The sequence below is a fragment of the Tachysurus vachellii genome, chromosome 26 (genome assembly GCF_030014155.1).
Source record: "Tachysurus vachellii isolate PV-2020 chromosome 26, HZAU_Pvac_v1, whole genome shotgun sequence".
Lineage (NCBI taxonomy): Eukaryota > Metazoa > Chordata > Actinopteri > Siluriformes > Bagridae > Tachysurus > Tachysurus vachellii.
Genome location: NC_083485.1, coordinates 14283931 through 14301849, shown reverse-complemented (window position 1 = coordinate 14301849; position 17919 = coordinate 14283931). Strand labels below are relative to the sequence as shown.

The following is a 17919-nucleotide window of genomic DNA, read 5'->3' as shown; positions in this document are numbered from 1 at the left end:
ATGCAGGGGTTCTCTCCAAGGAATGGAGGCGGCTGGGATTCAGGATTCTGCATCTCCTGGAGAAGCTGCATGATCTGCCGAGCCGTGCCGTCTTCTCTGGGCCTCAGCGAAGATCCGGCAGGGGGAACGATTGTGTCCTGTGGGTTTTCATCTGTCCTCGTCTGCATGTCTGGAGCCGCACTGACAGCTGTGCTCATGTCCATAGATACTAGAAAGAGTGAGAGAGAGAAAGAGAGAGAAAGAGAGAGAGAGAGCGAGCGAGAGAAATTAACCAACACATCTGTGCACTTGTGTCTACATGTAAACGTAATCCGTTTACAAATATAAATACCCGGGCCATCCACAGCATCCAGCTCCAGATGTGGCCCTGCAGGTGGGACGACGTCTCCACCAGGCGACATGAAGTCGGGATTCTTGATGGCGCTCATGTAGCGGGTGTACCACTCGTTCCTCTCACCGACTAGACGCATCACCAGATCCTGCAGTTCGGCCAACTTCGTCTACGGAAACATTGCGGTAGGAATCAGAGTGAGCCGTGTTTACATAAACCTAACTATAATAACCTAACTTTAGCCCGGTTGTTTTTGGTAACCTTGATACTTTAAACTAATCTTTGTATGTACACATATTTGATCTGGATTACATCAAGGGTGTAATCGCATCAAGGGTATGAACTGACAAAAAAAAAAAAATAGTACCTTCATCTCCTCTTTGTCTTTAGACAGCCTGCTAATGTACTCCTCCTTTTCAACGTGCCTCTGCTTCATTACTGCTCTCTGATTCTGATACAGTGCAATGTATTCCCCTAAAAACAGAATATGATTAAAAAAAAAAGATAAAAGTCACATGATCACATTAGGTCTCTAACACTACGCCTATGACGTTGGTGTTTCCTCACCGATGGTATCGGTTTCTCCAGACAGCTGAATGCAGCGATGCTCCAGCTCCTCCACTTTCTCCTTCAAGTCTGCTTTCTCCTGCATCAATCTAGTGAATCTCTCTTGGAGCTTCTCCATGGTGGCCCGGAGTCCCTCGTGCACCTCGACGGGAACGCCGTCTGTACTCCCTACATATGCATGAACACGTTCCTAGTTAATGTGATTTTCCTCAACGTTATAAAAATTCTAAATCAGAGAAGTTCCCCAAGGCTTAGTGCTGGGTCCCGTTACCTGTCTCAGAACATGTGCTGTGGTGATGATGCTCGTGACTCAGAGTGGCGACTTGATGCAGCGCAGCCTGATGTAGCCTCCTCTCTTCTTCTAACCGATGCAGAATTTCATCCCGTTCTCGCTCCAGATGAGACAGAGCAGAGTGCAGAAACTCGTCCTGTTACAAAAGTTAAACGAAAGCATTAAATGGGTTTAAACCCTTAGTGTCGTGGCTCGCTCGTTAACGTTGACTGATGGTTTTACCATTTCCTCTTTGCTCTCAAAGTCCTCTGGGATAGCTATGGAAGATTTCTGGAAGGTTTCTGGTAGGGAATAGCTTTCCACTCCGTCACCTTGATAAACGGGACGATGTAATTCAGCAATTTAACACGATAATACACAAAAGTACGTTCTTAAATCTTAAATAGATTTTGGACTTACCCTGGTCCCTGAGTGATGTATTTAACGAGGAGCTGTTCAGTAGCTCCTGAACCTCTGTTTTAAGCTGCTCGTTATCTTTGGCCAGCTGGTCAAGTCTTTCCTGAGAGGGTTGTAAAGAAAAATATCAGCCAGCACTGCCACCAAGATTAATTAGATTTCGGTATGTGATACTGAAGCACGCTTTAAACGTTTTAAACACGCACAAGGCTTAAAACAACCTCCTACTTATTTTGAATTGTAAATATTAAAATCAGTGCAAAAATTAGAATTGTTGAATCCGTACACCTTATACTATTACTAGGGAATACTCTAGTGGTGAAGCATGTCTGACCTGGGCGTGCTGTAGCTGTAATTGACTCTGCTCCAGCTGCACTTTTCCCTGAACTTCATCGTGCTGCAGTCGGTCCATCTGCTGCGTCTGCTGCAGGAACTGCTTATGAAGTTGCTCCCGTTCAGATACCAACTGCTGGTAACCGGTAGTGTACTGCTGGAGGTAGGACAGGTACTGATCCCTCTGTTCTTGGAGGGACGAACACTCCTGTACCCGCTCCATCATCTGAAAGAACGGGTGGCGAAATTAGTTACATCGAAGATAGAAGTTGCTTTTCATGTTTGTTAGTTTTGGGGGTTTTTTTTAACCACAGTGTCTCAAGGCAGCTTTAAGATCATACGAGGTCTTTTACCTGCTCTTTGGCGTTATGGAGATCCTCTTGAAGCTGGCCCATCTTACGAGCGATCTCCTTTTTCACATGCTGCTCTGATTGCAGAGCACTAGTTAGCTCCATGTTCTCATTGGTCTAAAGAAGAAGCGATGGTACAAATTTAAATAGGAACAAACTGCTTTCAACAGCAAAGCATCTCTCTCACACACACAAACGCAGATTTTTACCAGCTTGACGAAGCCGTTCTGCAGCTCAGCCAGCTGGTCTTTGAGCTCCCGGTTCTGGGCGAGGGCTCGGCTGATGGTGGCTTTGTCGCTCTGAACGTCCTCCAGGATGCGCAGTTTGTCGTGAGAATCTTCGGCTGCACGCTGCGCCTGCGCCTCCAGCTCCGCCAGCCTCGTCTCTTGCTCCTGCACCAACCAGCTCAGCTGTTCGTTATCACGAATCTGTAACAAAGCATCAAAGCCAGTAGTTACGTTTTTCATTATAATAGTTGTACACATGCTTCCCATTGAGCCGGCCATCACTGCTGATAAACAAGGCTTTTTAAAATCAGTAATTATTCATTCCAGGTCTAATGTACTCTAGACTTTCATGTCCTTTACAGTCTAGTAATTTCACAGAGAGCCTCCAATAAAAGTTCTGCACCTTTCCGTAGACCCAAAAATCACTCGGACGTTTTCAAAAAACGAACGATCCTTCACATGATACCATCAAAATTGGTTCTTGGTTATTATTTATTTTTTAGGCACTTTATGTCTTGCATGAGGTGTTAAGGCCTTAACGTTCATATCGTCGCTGTCAGGCAGAATCCTCGTATCTCCAAAACCGTTATTTTTCAGAAAATTAAAAAAACGCCGTACCTTATCTGCAGTACACAGGGTTTAGTCCGCGTTGCAGTGGATTGTCTTGCGCTAAATTCCTGTCCTCAGACGAGCACCAGAACTAGCGGGGGTCAAGATTTTTTTTTCTTTGAGCCCAGTGTTTTGAAGACATTTACCTCAGAAGACGTGTTGATTCGTTGCGACTCTTCTCGAGGAGAAATATGCCGTGAAGCTCTCCCACGGAGTGAGGAAGAGGTGGACAGTTGAAGTGTCCAATGGAGTTATGAGATTTGCGCTCAAGCTATTTTCAAGACTTTAGATTGGTTAATAACTTGTAAAAATAACAGACCCACGTGGGGACTGACCAATAGCATCGATATGAGAAAAAATATGAAATTGACAAGATTTGGACATACGAGGTTTCCGCCCGACAGCGACGATATAAGGCTCGGCTGATTTATTATGCTTGATGTGCCTAACAATAGTTTTAGACGACGTTCATAATCAAATAGAAACAGATCCCATGTTCCACCTTTAAACCTGAATGTATGAGTATGAGGTGTACAGAAATCTAGGTCACCATGTCCCCACGGCTGCAGCTCAGAACTCCACTGTAATTTCAGCTCTCAGTGACTCTGACAGAGGTTCTGACCTGTGCTTGGTACTGCAGACTGAGAGCGTCTCTCTCCTGCTGCAGGGTGTGGACGCTCTCCTCCAGGGCCAGCTCTTTCTCCGAGGGTCCTGAGGCCTGAGACGTGACCTGGCTTTCCCTCTCCTGTGACAGTGAAGCTGAGGGACAGAGAGAGGGTCATCGTTCTGAGAAACGTCAATAGACGCAATAGAGGTTTTTTGTTTTGGTTGTTAAACGTATAAGTGATGCAGACCTGCTGTATTTTTCAGCTCTGTAATCTGCTCCTGTAGCTCTTGGATCTGAGCAGTGCTTTTGTCTCTCTCTTCTGACATCAGAGTCACCTGGACACCACAACCACAAGCTGAGTCACATATTAAAGTATTCAGGTTGTGTGTGTGTGTGGGTGGAGAACAGATTGTACCTGAGTAAGAAGCTGTTCGGTTTTGTCTTTCCAGACTCGACCCTCTTCCTGAATCTGTTCTGCGTACTGGTCTCGCTCTCTCTGTAGCTGTGATACCGACTCCATGAGCTACGAGATAAAAAAACAAATACGGTGCTTAAGGGACAACTCGATATGGGAAATGGGAAAGAGGAACCAGACTCAGAAGGAAACCCATCCTCATTTGGGTGACACTGGACAGTAAATAATGTCAATGTAAATAATGTCATGTCTACAAAAGTTTATAACAGTGCAACTGAGATCTCTGCCATGCTGGAAAATCTCAGTGAAGCCTATGTCCTTGAATGGATGGTGAAAAAACATAAATTTATAGCCAAACTTTACACTATAAACCAAAGCACACACCTGTGCTGTGTGAACCTCGAGCTGATGCTTTTCTTCCAGGAGCAGCTGCAGCTGTTGTTGCTCGGACGGAGCTCCTGACTGATTGGAGAACTAGCAGAGAGGGATAAGATTGTTGCATGGTCAGTACAGCACTGTAATTTCTTGACTTTTTGAATGCATTAAAAACCGTTGCCTGAGAATGAAGCTAAAACGCGCGGGTCACCTGCTGCAGCATGACGTCGGCCATTTCCAGGCGCTTGCGCACTTCGTCCAGCTCCAGACACAGAGCGCTGTTCTCCCTCACCTTTAACTTCAGCTGTTCTCCTAGCTCGGAGCTTTGCTGCTTCGTTTCCTCGTTCGCGTTACTGAGCGAGAAGGAAAGCGTGCGCAAGGAAACGGATTAGAACTGCAAATATGACGCAAAAAAAAAAACAAACCTGCGTCGTGATGGGACTTAGGACTTACTTTAATCTTAAGATTTCTAGTCGCAGGCTGTCCCGGTCCTTCTCCAGTTCTTTATTATGCTGTTTAGTTAAATGAAATTAGACAGGAAAAAAAGATCCTGCATGTTAGATATCTAAAAAAAAAAGGTCCTCGTAATAGTGTAATAATAATAATAATAATAAAATAGTAATAACGTTATTAGTTATTTATTTATTTAATCGATGCTGCACCTTCTCCAGCTGTTTCTGCTGTGTTGACACTGTGGATAAAGTCCGCTCCAGCTCGGACACCCTGTACTTGCTGGAGTGCAGCCGATTATTCAGTTCCTCTGCCTCTTCTGAAAGCGTGTGTGTGTGTGTGTGTGACAAACATAAATCAGTGTCTAAAACAAATATGAAGTAATTAATCTTTTAGGATTGCATCACTTCCACACACACACACCTGTCTTTTGGCGTGCTGCGTGCTGTGTAAAAGACAAGGCGGTCTGCAGTTCAGACTTCTCAGACACGAGAATGCCGATGGTCTGGATGTGAACCTCCATAAAAAATAAATAAATAAATAAATAAATAAAAAGCGCACATTTGTATTGCATCACGTCTCACCGAATACATTCTGCTTATAAAACCTTCAGCCTGTGATTCGTTACAAAACATCAGTACATTACTGAGCTTAATGTCTGCTCTGACATGTCGTAGGCATGTTCTTACTGACCTCATGGAGAAGTGGTGTGTTTTGGAGTGTTGTGAACAGAGCATAAGAATTCTATACATCACTATTGTTATATATAATTAATCCGTTTAGACCAGGAGATACGCTTCTTTATTATTCTGTGCCCGAGACGTGAAAGATGGCACAACACTTTTCATTCAGAAATAAAAGATGAAAAAGCTCCTTACCTGCAGTTGTTCACGCATCGCCCCTTGTTCCTTCACACACTTCTGCTCGAAGTCCTTCCGCTCCTGGAAAAAAGAAAAAAAAAAAGTGATATTAGGTATGAATCCATTTTTATATGGATATGCAAGAGATTCGAGTACAATTAGGGGTTTCACAATAGAATTTAGTAGATTTTAAAAGATCCAGAGAGCTAAGAGTGTTGTGTTCACTCATGGAAGTGTAAATAAGTTTAAAAGCAGAACATCTAGGTGCGTCGTGCTATGAAATATAAGAACGGATTTTTTTTTTTTATAAGCCCATAGCTGTAATTTATGCTGATATGTGTAACAGAGCACAATGAATTGTAGATTTTCCTGCACGTTTACCTTCTGAATCTGCTCGGACATCTCCTGAGACTGCTTCGTCTAAAGCGGAAAAACATACAGCTGTTACTACAGAAAGCATTTTCAGAAAGAGTTGAGATGACGATCGGAGCACGGTGACGAAAGCCGACGATAAAGACGGTAACGCGCGGCAACAGCCAGGAACAAAGCTTTGCATCAGATCACTTTAGACCTGAAAACCTGACAAGCAACGCAAGGCATCAGCTCTTTTAACAGAAAGTGACGAAGGAAAACTAGTAAAAGGAAAATTAGTAGAAGTTAAAATAAAGAAACTAATTAATTAATTAATAACAATGGGAACACGATGCCTGTTCGTGCCAGGTTTGTGACGGAGTGTGTAAGTGTGTCCAGGGGGGATATTAAAGTAGCTGCGATGCATAAAGGGGTATTAAAAAGCAAGGTGTTTCACAGCCTGAGAGGTTGTTACTATGGCAACATGGCAAAAACACCCGTACGGTACACACATCACTACTCCCCACGCTCCTTTCTGACACCCTTACCAGTGTCTCTAGCTTTGCAGTGAGCTGGGAATTTTCTAGAGTGCTGGAGTCCAGAGCATCTGCCAGCTCCTGGATTCGAGTCTGAACGTGCAGGCATGCAGAGAGAAACAGAGAGGAATGTGAAAGTTTAAACAGAAATGCAAAACAAATGTAAAAAAAACAAAAAAAAACAAACAAACAACATAATCATTTATGATTGAGAATAAATAAATAAATAAATAAATAAATAAATAAATAAATAAGATATAATAAAATGGGTTTTGGGAGGAAAAGTATGAAGGGATCAGGGATCCTGATTAGGGATTTAATTTCACTGGATGGCAACAAATCTCCTGTTATTAACAATGATATAAACACATCAAATAAATGTAATAATAATAATAATAATCAGTGATTATAAAGAAATAAAAATAAATAAATAATCAGTGATTATAACAGAGGACAGTAAAAACTATTCAAAACCCTCCCAAGATTATTTCATTTTATATTTGATTTGATTGATTTTATATTGGTCGTTGCTTTTAATGATTAAGAACAATTTCTTATCAATTTCATCTGCTTTCAGTCATTTTTTTCAGTCGGTTTTCATCTAGAGTTGTTCCAGCTCCAGTTGGACTCTGCGATACTAAAGAGGAGATGTGATCTTTTAAATCTATACAACATTTATCAGACTGTATATTTATAATCGCACCCTCCAGTGTGACCCATACGAGGATGAGGTTCCCCTTTGAGTCTGGTTCCTCTCAAGGTTTCTTCCTTTGCCGTCTAAGGGAGTTTTTCCTCGCCACTGCTGTCACTGAGTCACCACAGACTTGTTCATTGGGGATAAATACATACGCATTGTGAACTAAATCTATCTAATATTAATCTTGAATTTTGTATTCTATTAATTTTTATATTTTTCTTTATATTAACCTTTTGTTTTATGTTTATGTTCTGTAAAGCTGCTTTGAGATGATGTCAGTTGTATAAAACGCTATACAAATAAACTTGAATTGAGTTATTTATTTATTTATTTTAAAATAAAAAAAAAAAAGATATCCTGACATCGATGATATTTCATGGCATTTATTTCACTAATATATATTAGTATTTTTTAGGCTATCATTTGGCTCCGGTGTAACACTTACAAATGAGCGGTTTTAAAAACCATGTATTTTTGCTGTGCGTTTTTTGTCCATTTTTAAAAATCACAGTGACAAAAATCCCCCCCCCCCCCCCCAAAAGGTCTAAGATCCCTCACTGAACTCAACATGGTTTGAGGAACGCATGTGATTTATTCAGACAGTTCACACGCTCATGATTATGATATTCGTATCCAGTGTTGTAATATATCGGAGTACAAATACTTCGTTACTGTACTTAAGTAGAAATGTCACGTATCTGTACTTTACTTCGCTATTTAAATTTATGCCAACTTTCACTTTCACTCCACTACATTTCCTAGATAAAATGTACACTTTTACTCTGCTATATTTCCACTAAGCATCTTCGTTACTCGTTACTACAAAATAAAATCAGAAGAAATGCGATTGAGTGCGAGGTTTCGAGAATCACTGCTCCTAGATTGCATTACGCACGTCCGCACGCTCTACGGAGAAGCACAGGGACGCGCAGCGTGCACACGCAGTCAGAGCTGGAGGCGTTTATCTATAACGTTAATCGGCGGAAAGCCGCAAAGACGTCAACCAAAAGCAGTGAAATGTCACTATTCTTATTACCAGAGTTGTAGCACAAACAAAATATTAATGCAAACAATCCATTCAATACTAAATAAAAATAACATTTATTGATTTGGTCTTTGTCTTGTGAATATTAGTTTGACTAATGACTGCATTAATTGGACACACTGTTTGTAGAGAATGCACACATACACGAACTGATCTGATTCGAGACTGACATCATTACATCATGCATAAAATTTTGGTGTCCACTTTTGCCATTTAATAATCCCATAACTTTTGGCTTATTATGTAGTCATATAATATATAATATAAAACTCTTCTTGTTTTAAATTCTCACTGAGGGCTAAAAACCCCCTAAAGATGAAACCCTAGAACCGCCCCTGATCTTATGTCTACAGAAAATCACTGCAATTTTACTTTTTACTTTAAATACTTAAGTACATTAAATATCAGAAAATGACTTTTGATACTTAAGTACAGTAAATATCAGATACTTTAAGACTTTTACTTGAGTAATATTCTAAAAGGTAACTTTCACTTCTACTAAAGTCTTTTTTTAGTACGATACTTGTACTTTTACTCAAGTATTGCTTTCTAGTACTTTACTAGTACTGCTCGTATCAGACTCGTACGAGAGATCAGACGCGTCGGTTTAAGACGATTCTACGTACCTCCACTGCTTTTTCGTTGACGAGCGCTGGTCCAGTCTCCCCGTTGACATATGATGATGATGACTGGAGCAAAGACAAACAAACAAACATCAGATTTGAGGGAAAAATCTAAACCTTATGTTTAAACTGTGAATCGAGGCTTTCGTCGAACACGTTCGTTTTTCTAACACGATACAGATTGTGGTGAGAGACTGAAATCTGAAGGACAGCCACTTCTTAAGCGTGACTCCTCACCTCGGCGAGAAGGCCGTTGAGCTGCTGAGAGAGCTGCCTCAGACTCTCTGTGGAGGACAGCGGCCTGGGAGACGCAAACACAAGCACACACACACACACACACGATGAGACTGAGAACAAACAGGAGCAGCACATCAATCCAACGGTACGCTGTTGTTTATGAACCCGTCCTCCTCTTTATCCTTTCCCTTTTCTTATCCCCTCCTCTTCAAGGATGTCTGATGATAGAGACCGAACGAGTGACGACGAAGTGACCTCACCTGTTATCCACTGGAGTGTGTTCATCACCGTTGGCATCCAGGTCACAGTTCTGCTGAGGATGAAGACGGGGAAAAAAATGTAATATTATACAAATATGACACAAAGGCAATGAAAGCAGACTAGAAAGGAAGAAAAAAAAGCGATCTCTGAATCCTGAGATAGAGAACAGTATGTACAGGAGACAGAACAACAACAGTGAATAACAGACAAAGCAACAAACTGGTCGACCAATCAGAATTGGTTTGATAAAACTCTAACGTTTAATTTTAAGTTGTTATTAGGGACAAAACACACACGGCAACTAAGGCCTGGTTTTGAAACCACAGAATTGCGTCTTTGGACATTTTAAGAATCGTCAACGTTAATTGAATTTTTTTTTTTGGTTCAAGTCTAGATTTAGGCTTTAAGGCTGTGCTCGGGAAACCAGGCCGAGACGTCAGACAGACCTGCAGGTCAGCGCGGTCAGCGAGACACTCCGTGTTAGTAGCAGTGGAGAGATTAGAACCAGGAGAGCAGCGACCAGGTTCTCCTGCATCATCCTGCATCTGAGAGATCGGGGATTCCCGCGTTCCCTGTTCATCGTGGTCCTGCTCCGTCACACACACAGCACATAACAACACTTAAAGACGATGACGAAACTGCAAGCTGGTAGGGTGTTAGGCAGTGGACACTCAGCAGAGGAGCTTCCTGATGTAACAGAGATGGTTGCACATGTGCATGCAGAATGCGTGCATGCTGATTGGTTAATGAGCTGCACAACTGCAACTACAGACAAATATACTGTAAGTTTACTGTATATAGGGTTGCAAAGGGGCGGAAAGTTTCCGGTAAATTTCCATGGGAACTTAATCTGGGGAATTTTGGAAATATTCCAAATGAATATTGTAGAATAAGGTAATGCAGAATAAGGCATTAATATGTGCTTAATAAGTACTAATAAATAGCCAATATTCTATTAATATTCATGCTAATAAGCAACTAGTTAAATGACCCTAAAATAAAGTGTTACTGTGAATTTATTTTTGGTTCAAGTCTAGATTTAGGCTTTAAGGCTGTGCTCGGGAAACCAGGCCGAGACGTCAGACAGACCTGCAGGTCAGCGCGGTCAGCGAGACACTCCGTGTTAGTAGCAGTGGAGAGATTAGAACCAGGAGAGCAGCGACCAGGTTCTCCTGCATCATCCTGCATCTGAGACATCGGGGATTCCCGCGTTCCCTGTTCATCGTGGTCCTGCTCCGTTACACACACAGCACATAACAACACTTAAAGACGATGGCGAAACTGCAAGCTGGTAGGGTGTTAGGCAGTGGACACTCAGCAGAGGAGCTAAAATAAAGTGTTACTGTGCATGTTATGGAAGAATGCAAGTACATTCAGGGCTGTGGCCTCAATGGCCCTCCAGTGTGCAAGTGACCGAGGAACGCAGGGTACAAATTCAACATAAATTGCATTAAATCTTGTTGTTTTAAACAAAATTATGCTGCAAGATTTTTTTTAACTACATTTAAGTTCCTTGTCATAGGCAACTCTGCATTTTTTAAAATTCCCAGTTAATTCCCATGGAAGGTCTCCAGCCTTGAAAATTCCCAGAATTTTGCAACCCTAACTGTATACATCAACTTTAAAACGTTAGCTGTTAGGAGTTTAGATCCATCCATTCAACCATTTGTACAGGCTTTCATACATCTACATCCATCCGTCCATCCATCCATGCATGCATCCCCAGGGGACATGTTTCAAAAGCAGTCAAATTCTTAACAAAGGAAACTGTCTGAACTGTAGGATTTTATTAAAGACATTATACACATAGAATGGAAAAGAACAAAGAACGTAGTTCAGCATGATCAAATCTCAACATGCGGGACGCTGCACTATAAAGAGCAACAAAACAACACACACACACACAAAAAAAAAAAAGGCAAGCATTTCTATGAACGTTTTATGCACAGCAGCTTTCCTCGGTGTGTCAGCAATGCCATACTTATTAAACAGCAAAGACCTGACAGAGTTAAGATACAAAACATATAACAAACAAAAGAAAACAAGCTGGAGATGGGAAACGGAGGAGAGGAATGAAACGGAGGAGAGGAACGAGAGAGCACCGGCTCACCTGGCTTTTGACCAAAGGCGGAAGAGCTAATCCGTTAGTCAGACTAAGATCGGACACCATAACTTTGAGAATATTCTCAATCTACAGAAGAAGGAAAAGGAGGAGCGAAGGAGGAGTGAATGAGGGAAGCGTACGAGATGGAGAACAGGTAAGACAAGAAAACGAAAGGACAGGAGATTTACTCTCTCACGACTCGATGATGTTCATTATCTCTTTCCTTCTTTATACAGACATCGATCTAGGATTAAAAACCCTGCATAAAGTTCAGAGAGTCAGAGAAGCTTCCTGAACCCTGACTTCGCATCAACAGTAAATAAAAGCACTACTTTGATGGGGTTTAAAGCAGAGTTTACATTAGACCAAACAACAAACGCTCATTAATTGGTTGAGTCCATAGCACTGACCGTACGCTAGCGCTAGCTGAAGCAAACGCCATCTTATATGGAGATGTTTTTTCCTTGCTTTGTAGAAATTGATACCTTCCAACCAATCAGATTTGAGTTTTACTCAGTGGTGACTATAAAGGCATAAGGTATAAATGCGTTATTGTAATTAATCCGCATCACCGTTAAATTCTACTCTTCTTAATGTGAAATGCACCGAAGTGGAGAGACTCACGTGTTCTGGCGAGTGTCTGTCGGAAGACGGAGTTTCCGCCTGACCTCCACCTTTCACCTTCCTCTTCTTCTTCGGTCCAGGGTTGACTGGGGACTGTGTACTCTTCTGCTGAAACTCTTTCAGCTGTCAATCAGAGACACATGGGCATGCAGTTAGGAGCCAGAAGCATCGAATTAAGATCTATTTACCCAAGATCCAGTAGTCACACCAATCAAACTCCTTCTGTGGCACTGCACCCTGTGATGTAATTATGGGTGGGTCAAAGATGTAATCATGCTCTCACGGGTGTGTACGAGTTACTTGCCAAATCACAGAAAAGCATTAGTGTGAATCCAGTACGTTTGCAATCTTAATATTAAAACACCTTCCGGTACGGAAGAATCTCCAGAGCTGCAAGTGATCCATGAGATTAACAGTAAATGGGTTAGGCTGCTTCAGAGGTTCAGCAAAACATGACCAGTGTAGCTGAACATAATGTTCCTTCAGTTTCACTTTTCCTGGAAACGATACAAGCCGGTCAGAAAGAGATGCATTGTAAGCTGTCTAATCTAGAAATATACTCTTAGTACCAAACAGAAACAAAATGTTATTATAAACCTGTCGAGTACCAGCTTTATTTTTGCGGTGGTTTATTCTGCTGCATCCAGCAGAGTCAGAAATTCTTAAAAAAGATCTGTGTAGGAGAAACATGACGTTTAAAGAATCGGACAGCCATTAAAAATGCTAAACTGTAACAGGCCTAAATAAAAGGGGGTCCCGTACATAAGTCGCCATACAAATAGGAAACCATTATACAAAAGAACAACATACAGAAGTCGTTCTCATAGCCGGATTGGAAAGCTGTCACGAGGTTGGGATGGACTTTAATAGGAAACATGGCAACCGCATTAAACACATCCGCACAAGTTAAAAAAGCCTGGAAACGTCACAGACATAAATAGAACCTTTTTTTGCAATGGTCACATTTAATGGAAGTTCATCATAAAACCATACAACTTGACAAAGGACCAGTTAAGATCCTTTTCACATACTCTGTCAAATGTTGTGGGACACTGCTGCGCATTGTGGGTTGAGAGAATTTCCTGCTAGGTCAGATAACATCTAAACAGGGCAAAAACTTCTCCGTCTTAACAATCAGATTTTTTTTGTTTTGTTTTTAAACCTGTTGATTAAAAGGTTCATGGTCTACATTCCTAAATCCAAATCCATCTCGATGTAGGCTATGCAATAACTCTGTAAGCAAATGTAACAGCTGTCAGAGGAGGAGGCTGCTGACACGTGATGAAGTCTGTCATAACTTAAATTCCTCTGCTTTTTTCTCACTAGGAGAGTCAGAAAGATTCCAGCAAGCAGAAGAAATTATTCCAAACAACGTGTACACATTTTTCTCTCGGTTTAAATGTCCTGATCACGTGGCAGCCAAGGTGCTTTGCTCTCCAGTTGTTTTCCTGTTTACTTAGTAAACGCTGTCAGCTTTATCAGGGATGAACTGCTGAATAATCTTCAGAACACACCACAAAATCTCCTACCGGTTTTTGATTATTCAGACTTTCTGATGAACATTGCATTTGGCCCAGCATCCACCCGGCAAAAGGTGGTCTCTACCCAACAAAACGGACAAACTCCGTCTGCGCTCCTGGACAAATAATAGTTTTTCACACTCTGCTGCTGCTCTGATACCTGGTTCTGCTGAACTTTCAGCTGTTCAGAATGGACTGTGACGCAGAATCGACAGGGAAATCGCGAGGTGGCGGGACATGCTTCTACATCAATGAAAGGTGGTGTACAGATATAACAGTGCTAAAGAAGATGTGCTGTCGAGATCTAGAAGCACTCTTCGTTAACTGTAAGCTGTTCAACTCGCCACGGTAGTTTCCATTGTTCATTCTCGTGAGTGTTTACCTTCCACCGCAAGCACAAGCGCACGTGAGCCTGACTTTACAAAAACTCACTGATCAAATTACAGAGACAGAACACCACCACCCAGATTCTGTTAAAATAATTCTTCGAGACTTTAATAAAGCAAATCTCTCTGGTGAAATACAGACAGCACGTTACATGTCCCACCAGAGACAGTAATATATTGGGCCACTGTTACACCACAATAAAGAATGCATATTGCTCAGCCCCACGTGCAGCTTTGGGTCTCTCTAACCTACATGCAAAAACTTAAATCTGTTAAACCTGTATTAAAGACTGTAAAGAGATGGAGCGACGATACAGAGCAGGTTTTACAAGCCTGCTTTGACCTCACTGATTTGGAGTGTTTTCGAAGCTGCCGCCGACGATCTGAACGATCTCACTGAGACCGTATCAGTTTCTGTGAGGACATTTGCGTCCCTACCAGAAGTCATCTAACATTCAAAAACAATAAGCCAAGATTTACAGCAAAACTCAGACACCTTCGTCAAGCCAAAGAGGACGCCTACAGAAATGGAGACGGGGTCTCGTACATTCAGGCCAGGAACACTCTGAATGAGGAGATTAGAGCGGCTAAGAAGAGCTATGTTAAAAAAGTCGGAGGATCGCTTAATTTCTAACGAATCAGCTTTGGTCTGAAAAGCTCTGGACGTCATCATCAACTTCAAAATCAACAACTTGCTGATGATCTGATTGAGTTTTATTGTAGATTCAAAACCCCCCGCAATCCCTTCTTGTCATCTCTTTACACAACCTTTAACACCTCCAGTAACCCTCATCTCCCGCTCTCCTGAGCTCCAGATTAGTAAAGATGATGTGCTGAAGATGAAGGTGCTACAGAGCCCCGAATACCAGCACATCCAGGCACGAGAACAGTTTCTTCCCCAGACAATCTACCTCATGAACAGTTAAATGTTCCCCTTAATACACAATAACAAAGTGCAACAACCTATATATATATAGTATATATATTTGTTACCACCTACATCCTATTACATCACTGCATCTCATTCTATTCTATTCCATTCCGTTCGATCATCTACAGCACAACCGTACATACAATTTATTTGTTCTGTCTATTTACATTTATTTCTTTATTTATTTATTTATTGTATGTGTGTGTGTCAGTCTTCGTCTCTGTGCACCGGAAGCAATCGTACGACACTAAAACAAATTCCTACTTGGAAAAATAAGCTCCTTCTTATTCTGGTTCTCTAGCAAATGTCACAGCTGTCGGAGGACTGGGAGAAACTGACATGTGATAAAGTCTGTCATAACTTCAATTCCTCTGGTTTTCCTCACTAAGAGAGACAGAAAGATCCCAGAAAGCAGAAGACATTATTCCCAAACAACATGTAAACTGTTTCCTCTCAGTTTTTCTGGATGTCCTGATGTCACCTGACTTAAGACTGAGAATGAAGGCATTTTAAGTATGCTAAGCTACCTCGAGCTAAACCTTGTGCATTCTCTTTACCTATAAAACATTTTTATTTCAAGTTTATTTACTCTAACTTTGTATCCAGTCTAAATTAAGAGCCAAATATCGATCTGTCAAAGGACAAAACAGGTCAAAATCAGCCTTGGCTGAGATACACAGATGTACACAGTGTGTGCAGATTTAATCAAACCATCTGGTACAAACATAACCAAATGAACAACATTATTTACAATTAAAAATAACTATTATTATTATTATTAACGATAATTAATGAGTGTCCTTTCAGTGGAGCTAAACACAGGTGAAAATGCAAACATGCTCATTAGCACGTTAGCTATTAGCCTTCAGCACTAAATAAACCAACATATTTAATCATTCCATTCATTATATTAACTGCCTACATGCTTATAACATCCTCCCAATCCTCATTTCCGTCCAAATCCCAAACAAGTTTGTTGTTTTTTTTCTTTAAACGCGATTTCTCAGCCGGTTGTCACGTAGGCCGGAGCTTCGACACCGGAGTCGAGTTACACTGACAGCCGCAAACAGTGCGACACGAAGGCGGGGAGCTCTCATGGGCTGAACCGCAGACGTGGATGAGTCAACCGTAGGCTGGTTTAATCGCTTCCATAAAGGCATTTTTTGCGCTCATATGATAGAAGGGTACTACGAGGTGTCGTTGGTATAAAGTTTATGACAGAAAAACAAACCTTTTTCTTAGCTGCGGCGAGTTTATTTTGCCTGCTCTGGTCGGCCATCGTCGTCCCGGCACCACGTCATCAAGTTTAGCCTCCGTGTCCTGTAGAGCTCCGGATCACTCCGCCTCACGACGAGGACACTTCCTCCTTCTCTGTCTTTTTCCTCCTTCTCTGTCTTTTTCCTCCTTCTCCTTCTAGCTTTCATCTCTTCACTATCTTTCCCTCATACACACGTATTTCTGCTTCATTTCATGCTCCTTTATCTTTTAATTTTCTCATCAGATCACTGTTTGTTCACACGTCACTGATCATTACTGTGTTTTCTCAACTTCCATCTCAAATAAAGTAAATATTAAACCCTGAATCATTCACTTTTCATTCCAGACTTTTCAAAATCAGACTTTTAACTTTTCATTGAATCAGTAAACCAGCTCCCTTTAGATTAGAAGGATTAGAAGCTGTGATCAGAAACTGAATCAGGTTTATTTCCCAAGTATGTTTACACACACAAGAAATTTGGTTCCAGCTGTTTGTGACTCTCAAAAGTACAGACATAAATAACACTATACTATACATTTAGCTTGGATCATACAAGACAAGACGATACAGACTATACAAGATGATACAGACAATGTGAGACAATATAGTCAGTACGAGTCACTGATCATTACTCCATTTTATCAAAAAAAACTGAAACTTTCATCTCAAATAAAGCAAATATTAAACCCTGAATCATTCACTTTTCATTTAAAATCAGATTTTTAACTTTTCTGTGCAGGCTGCTGATGTTTTCTTTGACACAGAAAACCAGCTCACATTGTGCACAGATGCATTGTCATGCTCTAATGCTGGAAAATTGAATGCTATAGAATACAAAGCCTTTGTGCCACGTTTGGGGAAGAACCACTTATGGGTGTGATGGTCAGGGATTCACAAACTCAAGAGTACAGACAAATAACACTATACTATACATTTAGCTTGGACTATACAAGACAAAGCAATACAGATGATGTGAGACATTATAGACAGTGTGAGTATTAAATATGAATACAGAATATATGACATACAGTTGTGTACATAAAGTGTGAGAAGTGCATGGTAGTGCAAATAACAATATTGTGCAATATTATGCTTTTGTACAATATACAGCAGCAGACGTGTGTGTAACATATACTGATGATGTGATGACTGACAGTTCTGATAATGCAGTACTTATAGATATATATAGAATATATAGGGAATATAACTATGGTGAGTTGTTAAGGTTGATTGCCTGGGGAAAGAAACTGTTCTGATCTGTAATAATCTGTTACAACCTATAAATGCCAAATATGTGGTGCAATTTAATGAATACATATATAATACTCTGGATAAGTACTGACTAGGTAAAAATAGGGAGAATGTCTCTGATGAATATTCAGATATTTTAAACAAAGTAGAACATTCACATGTGCCGTGGTGGCACACCTCCCTGGTCTCGAGATCGATCATGAGCTCTTGGGTTTCCTCTGGGTTCTCCGGTTTTCTCCCACCTCCCAAAAACATGGAAGTAGGTGGACTGATTGAAGTAAAT

The 17919-nt window shown here is 41.1% G+C and overlaps 1 protein-coding gene across 9 annotated transcripts in view; it reads right to left on the bottom strand.

Moving 5' to 3' along the window:
* golga2 (golgin A2) overlaps window positions 1-16529 on the bottom strand; it is a 19182-nt gene extending 2653 nt beyond the window's left edge. The window contains exons 1-29 of one of the 9 annotated variants that reach the window (XM_060862541.1): window positions 16359-16529; window positions 12291-12413; window positions 11673-11753; window positions 10652-10792; window positions 10009-10149; window positions 9562-9614; window positions 9302-9365; window positions 9068-9130; window positions 6712-6792; window positions 6194-6232; window positions 5831-5893; window positions 5376-5469; window positions 5165-5271; window positions 4956-5014; window positions 4714-4855; window positions 4512-4601; window positions 4128-4235; window positions 3960-4047; window positions 3728-3864; window positions 2479-2697; window positions 2273-2386; window positions 1921-2145; window positions 1590-1689; window positions 1413-1501; window positions 1170-1326; window positions 899-1066; window positions 699-805; window positions 332-500; window positions 1-208 (exon numbers count right to left, since the gene is read on the bottom strand). The exon at window positions 1-208 is cut by the window's left edge and continues 2653 nt beyond it. In XM_060862541.1, coding sequence (XP_060718524.1) covers window positions 1-208; window positions 332-500; window positions 699-805; window positions 899-1066; window positions 1170-1326; window positions 1413-1501; window positions 1590-1689; window positions 1921-2145; window positions 2273-2386; window positions 2479-2697; window positions 3728-3864; window positions 3960-4047; window positions 4128-4235; window positions 4512-4601; window positions 4714-4855; window positions 4956-5014; window positions 5165-5271; window positions 5376-5469; window positions 5831-5893; window positions 6194-6232; window positions 6712-6792; window positions 9068-9130; window positions 9302-9365; window positions 9562-9614; window positions 10009-10149; window positions 10652-10792; window positions 11673-11753; window positions 12291-12413; window positions 16359-16406 — 3278 coding nt within the window. In that variant the 5' untranslated portion in view covers window positions 16407-16529. The remainder of the gene's footprint in view (window positions 209-331; window positions 501-698; window positions 806-898; window positions 1067-1169; window positions 1327-1412; window positions 1502-1589; window positions 1690-1920; window positions 2146-2272; window positions 2387-2478; window positions 2698-3727; window positions 3865-3959; window positions 4048-4127; window positions 4236-4511; window positions 4602-4713; window positions 4856-4955; window positions 5015-5164; window positions 5272-5375; window positions 5470-5830; window positions 5894-6193; window positions 6233-6711; window positions 6793-9067; window positions 9131-9301; window positions 9366-9561; window positions 9615-10008; window positions 10150-10651; window positions 10793-11672; window positions 11754-12290; window positions 12414-16358) is intronic. The other 8 variants (XM_060862542.1, XM_060862543.1, XM_060862544.1 and 5 more) reach the window with 8 other exon arrangements.
* Window positions 16530-17919: the final 1390 nt, after the last annotated feature.